A 19,248-nucleotide genomic window follows, 5' to 3' on the forward strand; every position below is an offset into this window, starting at 1 on the left:
TGTTACCTTTTTACCTTGCATCCCTTGCCCTGTAATCTAAATCAACCCCACAGAGTATTAATTGTGCCACTGAGGTAGTGAGGGATGCAAGGAACTCAAGGAAAGCTCTGCAGTTAAAAACCAAGGGATGCTGTTCTGTTCTTAATGATAATGAAGGACACAAATTATAAGAGCGTACAACTGGTCAGAACTGAGATACACTGCATCATATGAGAGAAAAAAACATCTGACTCTTTTTTCTTACTGGAAAGTTTAATGGTTATGCTCCTGATGACACTGATATTTTGAAAATAATTTAAAAGCCAAAACTATAAAAGAGCAGAGTTGCCAGCTGTATTCCTACATATAAGGAAATCTGTATGTTAGATCTGCTAGGAAGTTACTGCTACTCACTTTGTACTTTAAAGCATCATAGGAATATAATGAAAAGCCATTAATAATATACAGAAAAGGTCAAGGATTTACCTGAAAAAAAGCATCACATAACAAACTAATTCATAGTGAACACTGTTTTAAATTATAATCAATCAAATCTGAAAATTCTTGGAGAAGTGACAACTTAGCCATTAAGAAACAAAGTATTTAGGAAAGTCCAATGTGTTGTACAATCTTGCATAATATATCTCATAGAGATGTGGGAAGCTGCTCTTTAAGCTTTTTGGTGATAACACAAACTTTATTAAAATAAACCTGTTTATCTGGACAATATTAAGGCAAAGTCCAGATCTCACTTGTCTGTGTAATGCAAGGTATGTTTCCATCCCCTTGGCAGAGCAAAAACAAAAACAGAGTCACATGCCAGAATTAGCGAACACAATCATTTTCCAAGCAACCTGTAGTTTGAAATTTACTTGCCCAGACTAGTAATTGGCAAAATACACATTTCACAGGAGACAAGAATGATTCATATCTGATTCACAAGAAATGTCTATGTTTGCCAAATTTTTGCCTTGACAATACTAAAAGTGCCCTCAAACCAATACTGCAATATTATCCTAAGGATATTTCCAGCAAAAGGCACAACTAAAGTATGACAAGACACGAGCTGCAAAGCATCACCCGATCTACTCAAGCAGTCGAGCACTTTTAAAACTTTTGTGTCTCTGGAAACCTGAAGTCTCAAACAGATTAAGCCATAGGAAAACAAATGAGAAAAGCTGAGGCTGATCACAATAAATTAATCCACAAAACAATTAACAAAAATCAATAGAGAAAAGTGGAGATGCAGCACAAAAAGAATACTTAACACATGAACTAAACAAATGGGCAGAGAAAAGGCTGTCTGATCGCATATCAACACAAAAATCCACTTTGCATGGAAATGTGTAATTTGAGCATTTTAAACCTACAATTTAACATAGCGTATTCAAACGCGACAACAGAAAGATGAGAGATTTTTGTCTGCCTTGCAATATCTGAACCGCAGAGAAGCGTTTCAAAAGCAGCACAATTCAGCGGACCCAAGCAAGAAAAAAATCCAAACCATGAGTAATTACATGGAGCAGCTGAGGGGTAGGTGGATACGAGCAGCTTCCCCGCGCTGCTGCTAATGAGCGTTAACCCTTCCGCAGCCGAGGAGCACCGACCCGCTCGCAGGCGCACAGCCGCGCAAACTGAGGGCTGCCGGCTGCCCGGCACCGGCACGGTCCGCGGAGAGCGGCCCTGAGGGAGCCCGGCACCGGCACGGTCCGCGGAGAGCGGCCCTGAGGGAGCCCGGCACGGAGGGGAACGGGTCCGCGCTCGGTACACAGGGTCGCGGCCGGGAGCGGTGCCGCGACCCCGGCCGGGGAAAGGGCCGGAGCGCGGAGGAGAACCTCAGGCGGCCCCGCTCCGCAAGCACCGAGGAGCAGGCGGCGGCCCCGGCTCCGCCGGCAGGGCCACCTGCCTTCGCTTTAGGGCTCCTCGGCTCCAGTTTCTGAAGTGCTCCGACCGCGCCAGCGCTGCCCGCCAGCCCCGAGCCGCGGCCCCCCTCCCTGGGGCTCCGAAGGCAGAATACGGGCCCCCTCCTGCTCCCCGCGGCTCCCCGGCCCCGCGCACCTACCGCCGGCCGCGCTGCTCCGCGGGCGCTGCGATCGCCCTCCCAGCGCGATCACCCCCGGCCCGGCCCGCCCGCGCCGCCGCCATTGGGCGCTCCCCGGAGGCGGCGGCGCCGCATTGGCCGGGCCCGCCCCGCCCCGCGCGGAGCCGGCCCCGGCCCCGGCCCCGCTGCCCGCCCGCCCCGCAGCGCCCGCACCGCGCACAGGTGGCGGCGGAGCGCCCGCCTCGTCCCGCACACGCCCGGAGCTGATCCCTTCCAAGTTCCTTAGGGCCCGCTTCTAAGTACGATTCAAAGGCAACGGACTGCGCCGTCTCTGTTCGCCCACGGGCAAAAATAAATAGCAATGTGCAAATAACAATCGATAATGCAAACAAAATATCCTTCTGCTCGGGGTTATTCAGCGGGCATGCTTAAATACAACGCTATTTATTTGTAACTGGTGAATTCGCGTGCACGCTTTTAACACCAATTAACAGGCACCTCACTTCTTTTGTTGGACCCTGATGAATTTCGCAGATTATGGATTAGGCAGGTATAAGAAAGTTAATACAATGCCTATTAACCAAATTGTGCTTAAGCTGTTAAACTGTAAGAGTATTACAAACCTAATAATATAAATTGTATGGTAATATTAATCTTATTTCTGCCTTTAAATAGTTCAGAGAGCAATCTGCATATGAAAATGTCTTTATGGAGAAATTAACTTGCAACCCCAGGACCATTCCGAGACTCCAGCTGAAAGGAAGCTTATGCAAAATGAACATGTGCACCATTACCCAAACGTGAGCGCAGATATGTGCATTTACAGCCATTAGCAGGTTCACAGAACGACTCTGGAGAGCTGAGGGAGTAGCAAGTCACCAAAGAGCTTCCTAGAAAATTGAACCTTGCAAGCTGAGAAATGTTATTGACCATTTGCAATAAACATGATAACAGCCTTAATTAGGAATGGGGACTGACTGTAAAAAGAAAAAAAAAGGAAAATGGCAGTTTTATTCTTCTCTGAGTGAACTAAAGAGTTTTAAAAAGTGCAAAACCACTGGGAAAATCTCAAATGCAAAGTGCAAGACAACTATGGGGTTACAACTGATGTTCCACTCAGCAGCTTGGCATGTCTGGTTCACCTGATTGTTTCGAAGGGGCTTTCTAAGGGGTCCTGGTGCAGAGCAGTGCGGGGACACATTCCGGAGAACACTCGACCCGAAGGCCAAAGCCCCCGTGGCACAAGCGGGGACACGGCGTGCCCCAAAGCGCCGACGCGAGTGCCAGCTAGAGGCGGCTGGGGGAAAATAGCACACGGCTCGCACATTCCCTAACGAGACTTGCTGATTCTGTCTCATCCTGCAGTAGATGATGTTGATTGCCCGGACAAAACCAGTCACCTGGAAGATGTTTAGTTGAATAATCTGCCCAAATGGGTTTAGGCTGGCTGTCAGACTCATTTACATGTGTACAGGGTAAACTCGGCAAGGACACGGATGGTTCTACTCAGGTACAACTGGTGTCTTTGTTTCTTCTCAGGATTGTTTTATGAGCCAAAAGAACTACAGATTAGTTCTCCAATTGTTGCCCTTTATCTTCCCCATCTTTAATAAATCCAGGATCCAGAATGACATTATTGACCTCTAGTATACTGTACTATGAAAGATCCCGGCTAGAAAAAGACTTGAAAGCCATCAATCCTTCCCTGGTTTTGGTCAAGTTCTGAACCCCATTGCTTCTTCTACCTTTTCCTCTTTGTTTTCCGAATAAAAGTAAAAGCTAATACAGAGTAACTTTTCACAACAGCATTTGAACTTATAGTCACAAAGGCTCGTGACAGCTACCAATACTGTCACAAACAGTCCAACAGTTGCAGTGGTTGCTGTATCTCTCATTGCTAAAGCACAAAGCATGAAATGTCAGCAGTCAGACTGTAATCACCAGAAATACATTTTCCATCTTTGCTTCCTTTTCACTCCAGAGCATATTTACTGATAGCCTTTAGATGGTTTAAGAGCTGAGGAAAGGGATGTTTCCTCATTTAAGAAGTCATTAAAGGAAAAAGGCTTGCATATTATATTTTTTTTAGCACTTTGTCCTCTTTTATGCAGATCACCAGGCTTAAATTTGCTCTAGCAAATTTTTCTGATATTAGGTAAATTGAAGTTCCTGTGTAAAGCATCCTCTTAAAAAGGAAGAATAGGACAGAGGTGGGGGGAGAGCAAAAACATGTTTTACAACATTTAATTTTCTTACACTATTTATTCCATCCAAATTAGGAACATCATTACCACAACATCACACAACTCTGTTTAGTACTATTCTGTTTGGACTTGAAAGAAATTTTGGCTTTATATTTCTGAAGTTCTTTTACTAGTAAGATCTGGAATGGAAGGAGTAGCAGGTAACACACCTGATACAAGTTCTTAGATTTTCTTGAGTCTTCTCAGAATCAAAACCACAGAAAACACTTTTGGTCAGCTCTGCAATGGTCAGGCAGTTGAACTTAATGGTCACTACAGGTCCTTTTTTCCACTGAAATATTCTATTACATCAGAGCGTCAAACCCAAAGTTATCCTATTTAAATAAGTATATTCAATTTCTGGTTGAACATTGCTTTTCCTACAATTGAAAGAGAAGTTAGAATATACTTGAGTGTTTATCCCCACCAAAGTAAAGACATAGGGGAAATAAAAAAAAAAACCCCAAAAAAAACCCCCAAAATTAAACCTACTCTGGAGATTGTGATTTGCCTACTTCAAATAGTTTGGGTTTGAAGAACAAAGATTATATTCTTCCATTTTCTACAATATGACAATATTAACCATAAAAATACAGCATTCTATTCCTGATATTCTGACTGATGTTGAATATGTATTTATGATATAAGTATATAATTCTACAGGGTTAGAGCATGTGAAATCATAACTGTAAACACATCTACTGAGTAACTAAAGGCTAGAATGATCCCAGTTCTAATTTATTTTGAATATACACATCACCTGACTTTTTGTTCTTTCAACTTGACAGCTAACTAGGGGTTTTAATGTTAATATTTCATTATAAAGATATTAATAATTTATTATACCCTGGAAAATTAAGCTATTTTATTCCAATACAAAACAATGATTCTCATGCAAGCTTTATTGCAAATTTAATTAAATTTGTCAGTTAACAGAGTTCAATATATTTCATCATACTGAATAAGGCAGTGTGACTTAACCCTTAGTGGTGTGCCAACAGAGGCTCCATTCAGAAGTGCACAGAAGCATTTTGAGATTTTCTTTACCTATCTGGACCTGCTTCCACAATCAAGTCTGTACTTCATATTCCCTTATACTGTATCACAAAGGAGTCTCACAGGAGTGCTACTTCTCTGCCAGTGAGCTGATATTGACACAGAGCAGCAAAAGAAAATAAATGTGTGGTGCCAAAAGATTGTTTGCTCAGCTCCCTTACCTCAGACCACCTGCAGGGTCTTTGCTCCAGCTGCCACAGCCCAGCCTGGAAGATCACATCCTTCAGGAGAGATTTAACTGCACACCTCAGTAATGGCAAGATTAGTTTAAAACAATTATTGTTGGAACAAATGCACTATTTCCAGCATGGCAAGCCATCACCCTCACGTCCCCTTCACAGACAATATTTTCCCCATAGAAGGGCATTTCTCAATGACCAGACACCCTTGTTTTGCCATCTAACAGCAAACCAAATTACCAGCACCTGCAGAGCTCGTTCTGCCTGCAATCTGAGCAACTGAAGAGTTTGCAGAATAGCAGTGCCAGGAATGTAATGGCTAGTCGAGAAATTTGGAAGCATCAAATGCTTATATTAAGCATAGAGAGAGCTAAAGGCTCAAACATACTCATTTTATGTAATTTGAAATCTTTCTTTTCTGGAGCTGCAAGAAAGTCTTTATGATTTAGCATTTAGAAATCCCAAGGAGACAGTGGAAATTAATATTTTATTTGCTGTGTTTAAATAAGGAATAGTATTTTAAAATGACAAAGAATATTGTTTGTTCTAGCAACTTTCACAGTGCCAAACGGAATTAATAAGACACTGGATCTGAAATCTTAAAGGGGTTTTATTTTTAGTTTACTTATCTATTAGTTTTAGTATTTACCATAGAGTTTTTCAGTTTTCAGCCAAAGGATTATTTGCAAACTGTTTATTCTAAACATGAGAGCTGTGATTACGATGCTGAACTAGTATTACCAGAAACATTTAGAAGTATTTTGTATCAACCTACCTTTTGGAACTGAACTAAGAATGACAAATGGAGTGAAGAATGAACTTTTCGGCACTTGTAAACCCAAACATAACAATTAGGCCAATTTTTTGCAATTACATGTGCAAAAAACCTGAAGTATTTTTTGTCTCTATGGAGCTATTCAATGAATATGCAAGACAGAGTAAGCAAACAGTTAATATACAATGTTCAGTTTGTTAGCTGAGAGATTACATCAATGAAGAAATCCTTCTTTCTTGCCCGTTTTGAGAAGTTCCTGTCTACTTGCACCCTTTGCCTTCCAAAAAAATCATACTCCTAGAAGGAAACTCAGTAAGTTTAGTTTAGCAAAGAGGCAGGAAAGGCCAACACAGCTGCGTGCAGTGAGATCACATTTATCTCACTGGGTCTGAATTCTCTTACTAGAGTCACCTCCCTTCTGTGCAATGCTTCCCAAATTTCAACAACCAAGTCAAACACAGAATTATTTGTAAAAAAAATGAAATCTTTAGTTAGGGATGAAAACTAGAGATGAAACTAAATACAACCTGAAGAGAATTAACTCAAGTCCTCCTGATCTCACTGCCCCAGTAATGAAGACAACAAAATCACTTTGGAAAACTCACCAACATGTAGATTGTCAGGGTTTCACCCTTTGAATTCAAAGCTGGACGATTGTTCAAGGAGTACCTTTTTATATTGCAAATTTATAACCCTTAAACTGGAACATTCCACATATTTCCTCAGTCATTTTAACATTGGCTAATAGATTGACTTCAAAGTCCATGAAGTGTGTTTGACTTTTTCACATCTCCCTTTTTAATATCAGCAATGCAAACTGACTTTTCCTTTAAAATTGCTGTTGACTAGATCTGGGAAATTTTCCAAATAGTAGTAGTGATAATAATAATAATAAATTATTTAGAAGACTAAATAAGACTAAAATATAGAAAATACAGCAATATAAAAAGCAAAACCTAAAATGCCATTAATAGAAGCTCATTATATAGCAAATACAATATAATATTTCACATATTGCAAATATAGCAAAGCCTGGAGCCTAACAAACATTAAAGTAAGATTGGTCAGAAATAAACAATGTAACATTTTTAATTAGTCTTCAAGCTATTTGGATAGCTCAAATATTGCACCAGACAATCTCAGTGAAAAATGATTTTTAAAAATTTCTTCATCACCTGTTGCTAAACATTTTCACTTGTTTTAGTGGGAAAGATTTTGTACTCTAAGAAAATATAGATTTAACTTTGCAAAAGAAACCACTCTCCTGGAAGCTGTGCACATGATATTCCAAACAATGTTCGAAGACAGTTTGGCACATTTTAGAATGATTTATATACTAAAAAAGTTGGGAAGGTATGGAATTACCTTCATGGGAAGGTAATTGTTTACCAGGTCTTACCAGAAGCTACAATGATTTTTAATTTTGAACTTTTGCTCCACAAATGAGAGAAATAAGAGTAATGACTTATTTAATTTTGTTAAGTTTCCAAAGCTCCTGCAACCAAGGACTTCTTACATCTCTGTGTGTGTGTGTGTATACACACATACATTCTCCCAAGATATGACAGTGACTCAAAGTGTGGAAGTTGTTCCATTCTCAATCTTTGAGACCTCAAGCACTTAACAAGTCCAAGTTGCTGTTATTGTCTAACACCCCCTTGTGGCTACAAACACACACCCCAGGTACAACATTTTTTTCCCCCCAGCAAAAGTAGTTAATTAGAAGCAATAAAAACATTGGTATAAATCCTGTACAGAAATGGAGCCACATAACAGATGGGAACTGGAACAACTAATTTTATAAATAACAGCCTATGTTTAGGAGGAAGAATGAAGAAAAACAAGCACATAAAAATAAGGAAATACAGAAAATGATTGACAGGAGAATTGAAGAGCTATAATTTCAGTATTGCAACACAATTCAGTTTTGCAACACAATAATCTGATATTCTTCAAAGTTATTTTCAAAAATCTGGAACTGTAACACATTATATGGAAAGCTCAAAAAGTTGGATACCAAAGAAATAAAAATGTGAGCAACCCATCTCTGTGGAAGCTAAATGACATCTTTCTCTCTTACTACCCGAAGTGCAACTACAATGGTACTCCATCTCCACTTACTTTTCTTTCTGATAATAAAATTTAAGATGATATGTTACAGTTTTCATTATCTGGATATATGGTACACTGCCCTCCCTCATTCTTGGCTTTAGAAGAAATTGATTACAGTTGTCTGAAGATTTTTGACAGTAAGTAGGCTAGAGTGACTTTTCTCCTCAATTATTCTTCATAAAAAAAGAGAATCAAAGTAATGATTCCAATAACATCATGATAGTTTAGAGAAGAGGAAGAACATTTCGTCATTATATCAAGTAACACATTCTAATCAAACAGGTCTTGTAGGTTTAGAAATTATACTCTCTAATAATATTTTAATTGGTTTTATTCTCAAGACTAAAATATAGAAAATACAGCAATATAAAAACCAAAACCCAACCAAATATACTAGTTTTCAATGAACATTATTCTGGAGCTTTTAAAGACAACCAAGCTACAGAAATCTCTAACACTCCCCCACACCACACCATATATTTACCTGGTACTCAGTTCCCTCCACAGAACACAGCTCCACATTGACTACAGGCTACAAATAAAATCAAGTATCTACTTGACCCCACCTCAGCCGAGTATGTCAGAACTCACATCTCAAATAGTGGACTTTTTTGAAAGGTGAGGGATGACCTCACTAAGCCTGAGCTTTGTTAGTCGAACTCAAGCTGGTTTTAATACCTGCAGTTCTGCTTTTACCTGCAACAAGTGGTATTGGCAGGAGCAGAAAACATGGAAAACCTCCAAATACTTCAGAAAACTATGTGATTTGGGCTGATGCTCAGGATCACTTACCTATTGACACCTTTCCTAGGTATTACTGCTCCCCCAGTCCTTATTTTCCTTCTCCCCAATGAACAAGCACACTGGAAAGCTCATCAGCTTAATGAATTTAACAAGGGTGGACTTGGTCTCAACAGGTGGAGCCTGAAGGGATGATTGGGTCAAAACCAGCCTGCAAAACAAACAAGTCTGTCAGCTTGGAGTAGTCCCTCCCCCAGTATCCATTCCAACTGACTGAATTATCCCTGTATCAGTGTTGAAAACGCAGCAGTAATTCTCAAGTTACTGGTCACTACTCTTGAATCGCACAGCAGTTCACATGGCTGTGCCTACCAGCCAAGGTACAAATACTGCATACACTGTCTCACACATACACACACAGAGGACAAGTTTATAGCACAACTGGAGACATTCCCCCTCTCTCTGTGCCCTTCCTAAGGAATGGAAGTGAAAGTATGAGAATCCTTATAGGAAGGGATGCATTGAGCAGTGGCACATACCAGTGCATATGACTTGCAATTCACATCTTCTGTCATCATAACCACTGTGAACACTGAGGGTGACCACACAGGTGGTATCTTTATTTCACAAGATTAAAGATACAGTACAAAATGAATCTGTACATCTTTCTATTAACAGAATTTGTTTACACAATTATATTACATTTGACCAGCCTTTATACTGATTTTAAATACAAAATAAATTTACAAAACTCCTACAAGACCCTTTTAAAGAACTGTAGCTGATAAAAACAAAGGGTTCCCCCCAAATAGTCCCTATTTGCCATATGCATTTGCAGTAGTTCAAATCAAACTAAATCTTTTCAGTTTAATATTCTCTGAAACAAAAAAATAGAATTTCAGTTCACTGTTGCCTATCTAAAAGGAAAGCAACTTGCAAAGGTGAGTCTAATCCCCTTTTATAGGCCAAAACTAGCATATAATAGGTGGAAATTAGATAATGCATAGTCTTAAAAAGTCCTTTCACAAGCTGTATCCTAACGCTTTTTCCCCAAATTAAAACTTCTTTTTTTTTTTAGTAAGAGTAGCTGACTTATGGAAGATAACTAAAAAGTGAGTAAAACCATCTTGCAAGAGTCTCATGAGGACGTTTGTATCAAAGGCCTTACCTTCTATTACACTGTCCCATTATGGACAATATAAAGCAAGAAAATTATTTCAACAGATAGCTCTGGGACAAGTTTCACCAGTGATGAACTAAAATCCTGTTTTCTCAACAGTTCAGTGTTTCTTTTAACTACCAAGAACAGCTAATGTCTTTGATTAATAATTTGAGATGCAGAATAATGCGTTTCTTCATATTTTCCCACAGTTTTCCTACATATAAAAATCCCACCAATAACACTTACTGCTCTGTAGTTCCATTTTCTGTGCAAGGAAAGAAGAGCATGGGTCTATGAAGGTCAAATAGGCAGGCTCTGGCCTATGTTACTACACACAAAGAATACAACTTTTCATTCAAACCATGCTGAACACACCCAGAAAGGTTTCTCTTAAATCAAGTTTCCCTTCTAAAATACTCCTGCATCTAAGATAACCTGTGTGCTACCAAAAGGGAAAAGTACTTCACTGCAGTAAACTGAGCAACTCAGCTTCTTTAAGAAAATGATGCTTGATTAACTGAGTACACAACAAGGAACATATTGCTAGTAAGAGTTAAATATACTTTCCTCAAAATGCAAGTTTCAGAACAGAGTAGTAAGGGATTGTCACAAAAACTTAAGTCATTGTGTAGATAACTGATTTAGAAAACTTATTCATATCTTTAATCCCTGAGTTAACTTGCCATTATTTATGGTAAGTACCTTTTTCTTCTACCACCACATTCAAATGAATGTCATCTGAAAAGTTAGTGGTAGTAATTTGGTGGAAGGGAAAAAAGCAGGAGAAAGACTTCCTTATTGCTCCTTCAAAAAAGCATTTTTTTACAATGAAGTAACTTGCTCATCTTCAATTGTTTTCTTCTGCTGATTTCTTGGATGTAAAAATGCATCAGATTCACTGAAAGTCATCTAAAAGACTGTCACATAGCAGCAGTGATGAGAGATTCTCATGCAAGTAAAAGAGCTTTTAGAATTTAGTTCTAATAGATCAACAACCAAAACATTTTAATAAAGCAGTAACAAAATTGTTAAATTGCCTAAGAGACCAATACCAATGAATGAATGGTATTTAACTGAAAAATGTTTTCCATATAATCTTTAATTTACTCATGCCAAGCTAAAACGAGTTATTGAGAGTGGCAAAATATGTCAGAGGGAGTGTTCAGAAGTCACAGATATCTTAGAAATGCAGCTGGGGAATGCTGTACATATAAGACACTACATGTAAGTTCAATACTGTTTCATCTGCTAATGATGATTGAGACTGAACAAGGCATTCCTCTACCACATGCTGCAACCCTCCACACTGCAATAAAAAAGATTTGTCTTCATATGACCAGCATAAGCATTGTGAAGTACTGAGAAGTTCTACCTATAATACTAGTACCTTTAATACTAGTCATCCGTGACACTTCCATTTACAAATGAGTGGATTGTTTATCTTCCATCCCAAGCTAGAGGCCTATTGTGCAATGATCTCCTTGCACCTGTACCAAGTATGAAACCATACCAAACTCTCAATTCTAAATAAAGTGTATTGGTATGTTGTTGCCAATACACTGGAAAAACATTTGCATGAAAAGAAGCCCTTAACCCCTTAAACACAACAGCTTCTGTCAGAAAGCAGCTAAAGCCTCCTCATTTGTATTCATTAAGCTTTACGATAGCATATTCAGAGGGTTTAATGCTAGTACAGAAACCAATATTTCACTACCATTGGAAAATAAGAACAGACACTTATGCATTTCATGCTCCTAGACTATTCTGCCACTGCTTCCCATCCCCAGCCCCAGAAATTATGGTACAATGAAAACTGTCACAAAGTGAAGATTACTCTTGCAGTCTTAAATCATCAGTCCACAGGTCACAGTCTTTACACCCATTGAAAGGCCTTTACACTGACCTGGTGGCATCAAAAAGCCACTAGTCTTCTTTCTCTTTGGATTTTCTTGTTACAAAGGGTCCTCGAGATGGCCCAGCCAGAGACATTACTTGTGACTTTCCTCTATGCCAGGTACAAGAGAGGCTGGTGACAACCAGAGCACCCCTGTGGCTTTGGAGTAGCATCACAGGCATAAGCCCATGCCCTTCTGTAGAGAGCATGCATTTTTGTGGCTCTTTTTTGTAGATGCATTAAGCAGATGCATGCATGAGGTACACACATTTCTTTCTTGCAGTGCAAATCACTAACAGAATTGTTGAAAATCAAGCACAGATCTTCCAACGCCAAAAGCAAGTCAGCTAACTCACTGAGATTTCTGGCTCTCTCCTTTCTTCAGTGTGTGCAGTAATACTGGTGCTTTCTGCTATCTAGACTCAGCCTCTTAGCCAAGACAAATTTAAATTTAGGAACTCTACCAATATGTTTTCATGTCATGAAGGACTGCAAAGTATGCAGGGTCCTGAAAAGCTTTAGGAGTATGTGAGATCTGGGTGCTGTGTGGACAGTTTTCAACTGACAAACTTTACAGACCCCATCTGTCCCACTCCACCTTATGGGCTACATACTGACTGCTGAGAACTGTCTAAGGGGAATGGAGAAAAAGACCCAAACCAAAAAAGCACAAATGGAGAGTAGCATGTTTGCTGGCTTAGTTTTACAGGGTTTATCTATAATCTATGCTGAACCATCCAAGACAGCCTAAAGGACCAAAGTGTTAAGAAATACTAAAAAAATGAAATAAGGACTATAGAAATACTTGGGATGTAGATCAGAATTTAAGTTCCCAACAGCCCTAGTCTTTTCAGAATTTGAATATAGGTCAGCTTCCTGGACTTAAATTTGCCATAAATTTATAATTATTACTTTTAAAGGGCAACTGCTATCAAGCAGGCAAAAACCTTCCACTGCTAGCCTTCTGTCTCTCTGGGAGATGAAAAGGACTCTGAATAAAGAGGAACTAGATACAGCAGGCAACATTTTTGTAGTAGCACTCTTGTGTTTCCATGAAAAAAGCCATAGTGTTATTCCATTGGCACTGAAATAACATTCAAATCAGTTTCAAAATAATTTTCTTATCCCTGAAAAAAGGCATCATTCTAAGCAGCTTTCAAACATTTTTTTAAACTTCTTTGTGCCTCTTTTGGGGGAGGGACTGTTGATCCAAAGTCCTAATTCACAATGAAAATTGTTCCTTTTGGAAAAATCCAGTTCTTTGACTGAGGCTCTTGTTGCTATTGTGGTGGTTGGTGCTCTGGGGGCGGTTCCTGTTGAGGCACAGCTGGCCGCAGTCCTGCTGCTCTGGGAATTGCCTGGTGCTGCCTTTGTCTGTAAGCTATAATTGTTCCCAGGAGCAAGGCGATGATGGTCATCAGGTAGAGGTCCCACTCAGGCCCCAGCAGCTGGTCCATATCAATGTGTGAGAATACCTCTCTTATCTAAGAAAGAAAAAGTCCACATCATGTCAAAGAACACAAATGGGAAATTACTTTGATTTTAAATTTGACTTGTAACACTATTCATGTACAAGTATCAGCTTTAAAACTTAGTGGCTCTTTTCGTCTCTGAAACAATAGTATCACATCAGCAACATTCTTATTTTCCAGGAACTAAAACACCATCGAGAGTAAGAGCCATCCTATATAGAATGAGGTACTCTACTTTCTATTTTAGAGATGAAAGTTTCACTATGGAGTTTTGTGGCTTTCCCGTGAATGACGGAGCATTAAGCCTCAGGACACTTGTGGGGTACAATGCTGAGATTTGTGCAGGTAATGGACAGGGAATTTTGATTGAAGAGCCTTTTTGTAAGATCCCATTTGCATAAGGATTAGCTAACACACACTTCAATGCTTCACCACTGTATCTGATGATACTACACAGTCACTGCCAATTTAAAACTGCAGCAGCAGACTTTTAACTAGGAAAATCTGCGCTCTGCACACCAGCTTCTGTGAGTGCTACGTGGGTATTTGCCCAATTGACTTAAGTATTTTGACTGTCCTCAGCCTCAATACTACTATAATTTGTCAAACTCTGCTGAATTGTCTGAAACTGCATTTGCTCTAAGTAGTAATAACTTCCATACCATTTTCATTTATTAAAACCCAAAAAGGCAGTAAGATGTCACAACACTGAGAAATATTGGAAAGACTTCACTTTAATTCCAGACATGTTTTTTTTCAGGTCCACCACTCAGGAAAAACAATACAAAATACCTAAACTATCTAATACAAATACATTTTTCCCCCACAGAGATCAAACACAAATATAATGGGGTTGTTACAGCTGAATATAAAATAACATGAGAATCAGGGATAATTTTTTTCCCCTAAGCAATTATGTCAGTTAAATCTGCTTCATTTTGATAGCAGATGGTCACAGATAAGAACAGTTAAACAGTTTTGAGAAATTCTCTTCAAGGGAAGAACAGTGCAGAAGAGCACTGCCTGTGCACATTTCAGATTCACAGAGTTGCACAAATAGGAAATAGGAATGAAAGCTTCAGTGACTTTCTTAATATGCAACAGTAGAAAACAAATCTATCCTAAGTTTGCAGAAGGTTCAAGCAATACTTCTACTTAAGTAAAATTACAAATTTAGCTACTTTTAAAAAATGGAAAACACATTTGCTCTTCTCTTTTAACTCTGCATTACTTACATTGATTTCTCGTATGTACTGCAAGGAATAAATCACTCCAAGCTTGCAAAGTGCTAGGAAGACTGGAACCTGAGCATCTGGGCTTGCTTCAGCTGCCATGTCATAAAATCGTTTTGCGAGATGAATATCCTAAAGTTAAGAAAATTCAAAGTACAGTTTTGAAGAACTTGAAAATTAACCATAGGTTTTTTTTTTTCCTAAGATAGGTTCACCTTTGATGTCTATGCATCACTACTTCACATAGTTCAGGGTGAAATCAATATACTTGTCCATTGCCTATTGGTGAACGTACTGGGAGACATGCTCATTCCACTAGTTGTGGACTCAGTAGAATATCAGCAAATGTACTCTAACAAAGCAGACTCTCAGTGTACAGCTCACTCACCTGCTTGATGCCCAGCCCCTTCTCATGCATGTAGCCCAGATTAAACATTGCTTGAGCACTGTGCTGCTGTTCTGATGCCAGTCGATAGTGAATAAATGCAGTTTCGTAGTCAACATCAGTACCAAACCCATAAAAATGGTAATCTCCAAGTTTAATTCTTGCAACAGTATATCCTATAAATCAAACAACAACAAAAAAGGATAAAATAACTAGGCAAAGAAACCTTTTGACTTCCCATGAAGATGCAGTAGGAGCATTATTATTACTTTTGACAGTTTGTACAAACTGTTTATCTTTCACCACCCCCTCACATAAACAGCTTTTATTTTAACAATGTGGTTAAGCTAACCAAAAAACAGACAATTTCTATTTGCAGGTAAGACCTCTTCCTAGTAATCCTATCAACATTTTTATTGATATATAGTGGTATCAGCTGAAAATCTGCAACATGTTCATGATCAGTCCCTTACTACAGAAAAACTTTTCATTTGCTATATGGCCTTTAAAGGATTCAACTGTTTTTTTAAAAGCAGTAACACTGGAAATTTGAAAAATAGTGTCTCATCATTCATGCCACCATCTCAATTTCTTAATTTTAAACTAAAAGCCCTGAAAGTCTGAATTTTCATGGTAGTCTTGCTCTTAAGTTAAAAACTAGTGGACAGACATTAGTGTAGATGCATCCCTTTAGAAGTTAGATATCTCAAGATATTTCATCATTAAGTTCACTTTGGTTATTTTAGGGTAGGTAAACAAGCACTAGAGTTTAAATTTGTGTTGTCTGGTCATGAAGGATGCATTCTTCATCAATGCTTACTTTGAATAGGAAATTGTATTTCTTAATAAATGATGAAAAGTAACAAATTACTCTGAAGGACTTTGGATTTACTTTTCCAAGCAGATACACCTTTCTAAAAGTCAGTGTAAACATTGCTAATGTTGTTTAACATCGCTTTATAATTCCTTATGGAACAACAAAAGAAACACAAAGTACATTTGTATTTTAGTCCTTTTAGTCTTTATAATCACAGAAAGGCTCAGACCTGCAAGGATATTGTAATGACACTATAGCTAACAATAGACCAAAGAACACCAACTATCCTATCTGGGATACAACTTCTCTTAACAGGAGGAAGTAAACTTTCCCTCTTTACATATTTCATAGCAAAACAGATGAAATCAGACATAATTGGCTCTACTAAATGTTAAGGAAACCTTCCTGACCATTTGGGAGGCACTGTGGCCATCACACTCCCACCACTACAGACTGCCACTGCAGGGACTGCAGCTCCTTCCCCCTTCACAGAGCTTGGCTGCAAGGGCTGATGGGTGCTTGACTCCCTGTCTGTGCCACTCTCACAGTCAGACAAGCTTTCCTTACTGGTTTGACCCTGGGTTTCCAAGGGCAAAGTCTCAGATGCCTGAATCTTTTAAACAACTTAATAATGGCACAGTAACACAAAAACCAGCTTGAGCTTGTATTTCCGAGGAGGAACTCCAAACAAAAGAATCTCTGGGCTTTTATACCCTCACAGTCTGTTCATACTTAAATCTGGGGTCCTTGGCTCCTGCTGTGTCTTGTCACCTGCCTGGGCCACAGGTCCCCAGGCCCCTTGCTATGGAAAAGGTTGGCAGTGCATGGCTCCTTGCCTTGGGCCCCAGCCACCCAAAGCTCAACCTGCAGCTCACACTGTAGCTGCAAACCTACACTGAATGTACTCCTCAACATAAAAAGAAACAGACTGGAATTGTGAGGAACAGACTTACCTTGAGAAGCTGCTCTATTCCAGTGAAGCAAAGCTCGAGGATAGGTTTCATTCTCTCCTACTATGCTAGCTTCTTCTAAAGAAGAAAATAATCCAGTTAAATAGAACCATGGTATATGCATCCATGACCAAAAAATACATGACTGTGGTATAGCATACACAACCACTGCTTATCTTCAGTCTGCTGAAATATATTAAAAACTTGAAGCAATCTGTGTTATAGAACAAACAAGATTCCATGCATCTGAAACTTCTAAAAACCCCTTTCATTTATACAGCCTTTCCATATATCTGCCCACATAAGAGAGCTAGGAACAAACTATACAATTTCACCCTGAACTATGGCTTACTAAGCATCTTTCCCATCCCAGCTGTAGGAGATTCTGATGCATACTTGAGGAATGACAGAAAATGCAAGTTTTAAGAGCACATAATTTGGACTTTGAAAAATACAAGGTTGAAATATAACCTGTTATAATTTTGGCCATCTGAAACCCAGGACTAGTCAGGTAAAACAAAGGCTTAAACTCCTTAACCAGCTGGACTGCAGTCCCTTACATGGCAGTGTTTCGGCTACTTCAGAAGTTGTCCACGTCACAATATGAAGGTTCATGAACTATCAAACAATTCAAAGGACTTAGAACTTGAACTTCTAGTCTAACGATGGTTTCAGCTGTACTGTCCTACAGCTGACAGATTTTGTCTAAAACATATAAAGTAATTTTAAATCAATCTCCAGTCGAGATGCAGATATATCTGAGTAAAGACAATCAGAGTTTTAACTCAGGGGAAAAAAGCTGTTTCTTTGAACTTCTAGCCAAGACTGTCATTACTGTACCTTATTTAAAGACGATTCACTCAGACATCTTTAAAAACATTAACTGGAAATGAAGATGTTAGATTAGCCCATCAGCCACCAATAGGTGATTTCAACACTAAGATATAAAGCTGGCAAGGAGACCAAGATTTGGTTTAGAGAAAGTTTAAAATACTGGGTTTTGCAGTTTGTAGAAAGATTTACCATTGTACTTCCACTGTCTACCAATGACTTGAAACTCTAATAAATCCAAGTTCAAGCCATATAGTTCCAGTAAGACACATGGGATGAGTTTTTTTCAAATCTAAGCGAATCAGCTGCCCAGTTCCTCACCCCTGCTTCAAGAGTAGCATCAGTAAAGTCACACAAAGAAGAAAGTGCTGAGAAAACGCGTTACAAGAGAAAGAACAAAGGACACAGACTTCTAGGCATAGTACAGGTCAAAAGTAAACCTAATACAATCCCTACTTTTACAATCGTGCTTCGGAAATCCAGAGAATTTTTAGCACTGTGCAATATTCTAAAGACTCTCTGCTTATGCCATTTTAAAATCCCCAAGTCAGAAATGAAATGTATTTTAACTTTTAGTCTACTAAGTCATCCTTAGAAGTGAAAATGAAAACTGATTGCTTTCCAGTGTGAAGAGGAGGAAAAAGGACAAGAGCTTCATTAAAGTTCTAACATGCCACCTCCAGAAAAACCTTTTTTAGTATATATTCAGATTCTTACTCTGATCAAGTATGAAAGCAGCATTGCTTTGTGCAACTTCATAGCCTTGTTCTGCCAGAAGAAGATACTGAACCACAGCAGAATTTGAATCACCATCTTTATAGCTGTTGTAGGCAGTCATCAGTCTTTCAGACCAACGCCCCCGTTCACAGACATTCTTAAACAACTGCAGAGGAAAAAGGAAGGGGGAGGATACTGGTTGTCAGGAGCTTCAAAAATTTAGGTTTTGCAAGAAGTAACACTTTAACATTCTGATGCCTGTTCAAAATATTTCTATTTCACATGAAAACATGACAAGCAAACTCCACCGCTCAAGACAGGCTTACTTTAAAACACAAGTTGCTAAGCAGATAGATGCTTAGCAACTTGTAAGATTCTTAGTAAGTAGTCACTCGTAAAATTCAGATACTTACTCAGAATTATTTAGTATCTTAGTTTTGTTACACTTAAATCCATGTATAAAACACAACTTTGGTACTTATAAATTACTGTTGCTTTGCATTGCATTCTTTTGATTTTCTTTGAAGTTAGTAATGGAAATAACAAACCTGACATAACAAAAAGCCAAAGATTTCTCTCATGAAATACAAACAAGTTTGCTAATATATCACTTTCCCCTTTGACAGCCTTGACTCTGCAGTCACTGAAATGGAAACATCCTA

The 19,248-nt window shown here is 38.9% G+C and overlaps 2 protein-coding genes across 2 annotated transcripts in view; both read right to left on the bottom strand.

Annotated features, from left to right (window-relative positions):
- The window catches only part of STON2 (stonin 2), a 65,786-nt gene extending 63,534 nt beyond the window's left edge, over nucleotides 1-2,252 (bottom strand). Inside the window, exon 1 of the mRNA XM_054275030.1 lies at nucleotides 2,234-2,252. The gene's annotated coding sequence lies outside the window, so the exon portion shown is untranslated. The remainder of the gene's footprint in view (nucleotides 1-2,233) is intronic.
- A 7,473-nt stretch (nucleotides 2,253-9,725) lies between these two features.
- SEL1L (SEL1L adaptor subunit of ERAD E3 ubiquitin ligase) overlaps nucleotides 9,726-19,248 on the bottom strand; it is a 32,892-nt gene continuing 23,369 nt past the window's right edge. Inside the window, exons 17-21 of the mRNA XM_054275461.1 lie at nucleotides 18,587-18,752; nucleotides 17,042-17,116; nucleotides 15,275-15,447; nucleotides 14,890-15,018; nucleotides 9,726-13,666 (exon numbers count right to left, since the gene is read on the bottom strand). Coding sequence (XP_054131436.1) covers nucleotides 13,463-13,666; nucleotides 14,890-15,018; nucleotides 15,275-15,447; nucleotides 17,042-17,116; nucleotides 18,587-18,752 — 747 coding nt within the window. The 3' untranslated portion in view covers nucleotides 9,726-13,462. The remainder of the gene's footprint in view (nucleotides 13,667-14,889; nucleotides 15,019-15,274; nucleotides 15,448-17,041; nucleotides 17,117-18,586; nucleotides 18,753-19,248) is intronic.

This window comes from Melozone crissalis, unplaced genomic scaffold, assembly GCF_028551555.1.
Source record: "Melozone crissalis strain CALT ecotype California unplaced genomic scaffold, PUWL_Pcris_2 ptg000018l_1, whole genome shotgun sequence".
Classification (NCBI taxonomy): domain Eukaryota; kingdom Metazoa; phylum Chordata; class Aves; order Passeriformes; family Passerellidae; genus Melozone; species Melozone crissalis.